Genomic DNA, 5,652 nt, shown 5'->3' with positions numbered 1-5,652 from the left:
GTTTTGGGTAAGTCTTTAGAAGGCTATGGGTACCAAGTTAAAGTTTAGCACAACCTTTCACCCTCAGACTGATGGTCAATTAGAAAGAACTATCCAGATTCTGGAAGATTTACTGTGAGCTTGTGTCATGGACTTTGAGGGTTCATGGAGTAAGTACTTGCCTTTAATTGAATTCTCCTACAATAACAGCTACCAGAGTACAATAGGGATGGCTCCCTATGAGATGTTATATGGTAGAAAATGTCGTTCTCCTATTCATTGGGACGAGACAGGAGAAAGGAAGTACTTGGGTCCAGAGTTAGTGCAGAGGACCAATGAAGCTATTGATAAGATCAAGGCTCAGATGATTGCTTCTCAAAGCAGGCAGAAAAGTTATGCTGATCCGAAGCGCAGAGATGTTACATTTCAGGCAGGGGAACATGTTTTCCTGCGGGTTTCACCAATGAAAGGTATTAGGCGCTTCGGGAAGAAGGGTAAGTTAAGCCCTAGGTTCATTGGGCCATTTCAGATACTCGAGAAGGTCGGCCAGGTATCATATCGGCTAGCCTTACCACCAGCGTTATCGGCTGTTCATGACGTATTTCACATTTCTATGTTAAGGAAATACGTGTCAGACCCGACTCATGTCTTGAGTTATGAAGCCCTTGAACTACAACCAGACTTATCCTATGAAAAGCAACCTGTACAGATTTTGGATAGAAAGGAAAGAGTTCTTCGGAACAAGACTATTGCACTAGTTAAGGTGCTCTGGAGAAACAGTAAGGTGGAAGAAGCCACCTGGGAATTGGAGTCGGATATGAGAACTCAATATCCAGAGCTATTCAGGTTAGATTTCGAGGACGAAATCCTATTAACGGGGGGATAATTGTAATGACCGCCGTAGTAATGTGGATTAGTAAAGGCAATTAGCACTAATTTTTATTATTTTATTATTATTTGTGAATTTATTTAATTCTGGATCCTAATATTTAGAAATAAATATTAGAGTTATAATTTCTCAATTCTGGAGATTTTATTAAACTCTAGGGGTATTATTTAGTTTATATGTGTAATATGCTATTTTTGTAATTTTTGCTCGGCGACAGCGGAAAATGCGATGGATGGCTAGATTGATCACATGGGTAAGTTTAGAATCTTATTTCATAGTGAGAAATATTTTAGAGAAAATAAATTATCGGGATTGAGCGGGGTTATGTAATTGACCATTTTACCCCTAATCTTGGAAAATATCTAAGTTTAACCTTAAGGGCATTTAAGTCTTTTTAAGGAATAGTGTAGTGGCTGCCTAGGGAGGTGACAAGTGGCTTTTAATTTAAGGATTTAGCTAGAGAAAATCCATTTCTCTTTGGAAGAAAAATCAAAAAAATTGGAATTCATTCTCTTGAACCCTCTCTCTTTCTCTCTTTCGGCTGGGACCAAAACCAAAGGAGAATCACCTTAATTCAATAGTTTTTTTTGGGATTTCAGCAAGGAATTCAAGGAGGTTGATCAAAGGTAACTCTAGTTCTTCTTTAGTTGTATTTCTCTAGGTTTTCATTGATTTTAAGTTATGTTTTTCCTAAACAGTGGCTGTTAGAGTGTGATGTTTGTTTAGTTTGAAAATTAGGGTTCATTTGAGTTAATCTAAGTCCCTAGCAGCTTGTTTTAATGCTTGATGTTAGTTCTAAGCAAGCTTGAGTTTTGAAACTCAAGCTTTGAGCATTGTATAGGTATACTGGAGAGTTTGATAAAGTTTGGTTGAGTTTTGAGGTCATGGGGGAAATTTTCGGGTTCCCAGCACAGAACCGAAATTCTGGTTTTGGGGGACCTGTGGCAACCGGTCGACCGGTTGGTGACCCAGAACTGGATTTCCAGTTGGGAACCGGTCTGCCTGTTGGGGGAATTTTCGAAACCCTAGTTTTGCCCAATTTTGAGATATTTAGGGTATTGCCATGAGGTTTATCGATAGGGAAACTTTTTAGTTTCAAGTTTAAGTCCCGGAAAGTGATTTAGCTAGTCACTCATCTGTGTTACAATTATTGTGATTAGGGCATCCATCTAGCACGAGAGTTCCGTTCAGATCAGCCAACACACTTGAATTCGGAAAACAGGTAAGAACTGTGTATAATGTGTGATGTGATTATCTGTGTGTATGTATATGTATGATATATATGCATGTTGTTTGTATCATTGTATATGTTCGAGTGATATCATAGCGACACAATCATTGTGTCGGTTCAGCAGTACAGGCATCGTACTGGTTAAGAGTGATATTCTCCCCTGAAAGTATGAATTGGTACTATCATAGCGACACAACCATCGTGTCGGTTCAGCAGTACATGCATCGTACTGGTTAAGAGTGATATCATGGCCAATTATACTTTTAGGTGTTGTTGACGCTATCATAGCGGCGCGAACATAGTGCCGGTCCTACAGCTCGATTATAAAGCTGGTAAGAGTGATATCATGGTCAATAGCACAAGTAGTTTGAACGTTCATACTCATCTGTTAAGCTCTGTAAATAGGTGTATGGGCGCCTATTTACAAGTCAGAAATTATATGATATGTTATATGCATTTCTTACTGAGTCTGTCGACTCACAGTTCTACTTTCATGTGTAGGTAAAGGAAAGGCTACGACTGAACAGGAGTGAACCCGAGCTCAGATGGGATTGTACATGTCAAGCAGCACGACCTGAAGTGTTCGGTCTCGGGACATCTGGGAGTTGTATTTTGAAAGTCGCTGTGTGACTAGTAAATTGTGTATTTTGGAATGTATATTTTAAAAAGTAAATTTTACAAAGTTTGAAAACGAGATCCCGACACTTGTAAATATTTTATTATATTACAAAGTTTAATATTTAATGCAAAAGTTTTAATTTGACACGTTTTTCGAGAAAATTCTTTGATTAGCAAAGATTGCATTTTAATCGAAAAAGCACTGTAGTGTGCCTTAGCATTAGGGCGTTACAAAGTTAGAATGCCTGAACAAGAATCCGAATTAGAGAGAAAAAGTAGTCCCTCAGGACATGTTTAAATGGCATATTGTATTGAGTTGTATAGTACTACTTTTATACAATACTAAATTTGGTATTATAATGTCGTATTAAAATATTAAAAAAAATTACAAATAAAAATAATATTTTCAAATCATATATCAAACGCGATATAAACCCCAACATTCATTTCAATCCCACCATCACCCCAATACATACACATTCTCATTCTGACCCCAGCCAATTTCTAAAATATCTGGCACATTGATAGAAAAATTACAAAGTTCATGTAGCCAAAAAAACACCTGATATACTATCATTGTTACTAACCGTTAAAATAATAGACAATTGATGAGAACCAAGTAATCAAAATCAAAAAAACCAATAAACCAGAAGGAAAACAGTAGGAAAATTATATTGAATATAGGAAAGCCGATTATAACCTCAAGGGAGCCCTTAGGCTCCTTTAATGCAAAGAGAGAATTACTCAATACACATACCTTCTCTACTCTCCTACTCACCTATATATAGTAATTTCTCACTCAAAACTACTCTCCCAAAAAAAGACTCAAATAGCCTTTTTATTTACTATATGCTAGCACACCCTACTAATCCTAGTGCCTAACAACAATACGTCAAAACAAGTTAAAATGATACGTCTCACAAGAATCAGTAAATGGGGTTAATAAATATTCATGTTATATTAATGATTCATATATGTATGTGTGAGCGTAGACTTACTTCCTAACTATTTTGGCAAACAAGTGATGATGTGAATTAGTGATCAAATCAAGATCCTCAAGTTATTTATCTTTCAGATAAACAATGTCAGCCGGCCTCAAATGAAATATTCCTTCAAAAATTGGGCAATATGAAATATATATATATATATATATATATTCCTTCATATATATATATATATATATATAAGTAACATTTGGAATAAATATTAACAACAAAAAAACAAGTAACGTATCAATGGAAGCAGAATATCCCATGGACAGGTACAAATTTTGTCAGGAGAAAAGAAGAGAGACTTGTATATTAAATTTAAATGTGTGTGTATGTGTTCATATCTCTCTTTTGGATACCTACACACAAATAAGTGATTATTCCAAATAAATATGTTGATATTCAAGAAGGTAGCATTCCTCGACCAAAAAATTATAGTAACATTGATTTTTTTTATTTTTATTTTCACAACACCAATCACCAACTACATAGTATCACAGGCTGTTCATTAGATCACATCTAATGTTTTTAGATCCATAATCAAGCATAATTAACTGCTAATTTCCAAATTAAACTAAGCGGTCTTTACATGTTCTTTTTAAAGCTGCTAAATTTCTGCTGGTGCCATTGTTGAAGAGAGTCAGCACACCGTTGAAGATTATTTACAAAAACAGCAGCCACATTCTCGGTTGTAACTTGGTGCCAATTTTTTTGAATCAAGTTTATAGCTTCCTCCTCTTGTAACCAAATCTTTTCAAAGCGAAACCTGGTGCGTTTTTTCCGCTCCTGCTGCTGGTGTGTAGAGTTTATAGGCAAAATTTGGACTGCTATTGCACGATGATCCGAACAGTAATAGTCAAGGTGTTGAGTAGTAATTGGTTGGAACGTATCCCCCCACAAAGTATTTGCAAAACACCAATCTAATCGTTCTTTTATTGTGTCAACTGAGTGCCTTCCTTTAATCCATGTGAACTGATCACCTTTAAAAGCTTGCTCGTTAAGATGGCAGCGATCAAGGACATGTCTAAATTTGGCCATTTGAGCCTCATTACGCAAAGCTCCACCCGATTTATATTGATTGGAAAGGATTTCATTAAAGTCTCCAATTACTAACCAAGGCAATAAAGGTGCAACATCTTTTAATCTCTCTAATAAAGTCCAAGTATGGAGACGATTATGAGCAGCCGGGGCACCATAAAAATCAGTAAAGTGCCAAGTAAGACCATATCCACAAGCCATGTAACAATCAAAAATATTCATATTATAATTTAAGAGGGTTACATCTACATCATCTTTCCAAAGTAACATTAGACCTCCACTAAGACCAACACGAAGGACTTCAAGTCCATTATTAAAACATAAAGAACTACGAAAGTGAGAAATAGAATTAGGACCTAATTTTGTTTCCATAACAAACAACCCACTTGGGGATTGCTCTTTGACAAGCAATTTGAGATGTCGGAAAGCACTCGGGTTCCCCAAACCACGAGAGTTCCAACTTATGATTTTCATGGCTGGTCGCGGAGCTGAAACTCAGACTTCGCGTCGTTGTCATTTGCACCTGTAGAATCTATATCGTTCATAGAAACTTCGAGGTGAGGTTCATTTTCAACTGACAAAGGAGAAAAGAACAACTGAGTTTGGTTACCCCTCCATCGTTTCAGAGTTTGCTTCAAGTTAATGCCCTCCGAGTGCCTTTTGGAAAGGCGATTTGGAGACAAATTTTCCTTGCCCCCTTGTTGTTCAACACCAGAAGCAACAATTGACTGTGGTAAATGAGAAGTCTTGGAAAGAATTGGAGTGTGGAGTTGGCCAGTTTTATTGCTATGGAGAGAATTGTTTGCTCGAGGATAAGTAGCATAAACACTTGGGTCATTATTCATAACAGCAAATGGAGTAAAGACTCCAGACAAATCCGAAAAGACTTCACTGGTATGAGATTGTGT

The 5,652-nt window shown here is 36.7% G+C and overlaps 1 protein-coding gene across 1 annotated transcript; it reads right to left on the bottom strand.

Annotated features, from left to right (window-relative positions):
• Nucleotides 1–4,291: 4,291 nt before the first annotated feature.
• LOC115699865 (uncharacterized) lies at nucleotides 4,292–5,218 on the bottom strand. Its single transcript, XM_030627407.2, has one exon. The coding sequence runs from the start codon at nucleotides 5,216–5,218 to the stop codon at nucleotides 4,292–4,294; it is 927 nt and encodes a 308-aa protein (XP_030483267.2).
• Between the last annotated feature and the right edge of the window lie 434 nt (nucleotides 5,219–5,652).

This window comes from Cannabis sativa, chromosome 8, assembly GCF_029168945.1.
Source record: "Cannabis sativa cultivar Pink pepper isolate KNU-18-1 chromosome 8, ASM2916894v1, whole genome shotgun sequence".
In the NCBI taxonomy this organism is placed as follows: Eukaryota; Viridiplantae; Streptophyta; class Magnoliopsida; order Rosales; family Cannabaceae; genus Cannabis; species Cannabis sativa.
Note: the sequence above shows the minus strand (reverse complement) of the source record. Positions and strands in the feature narration are given on the sequence as shown.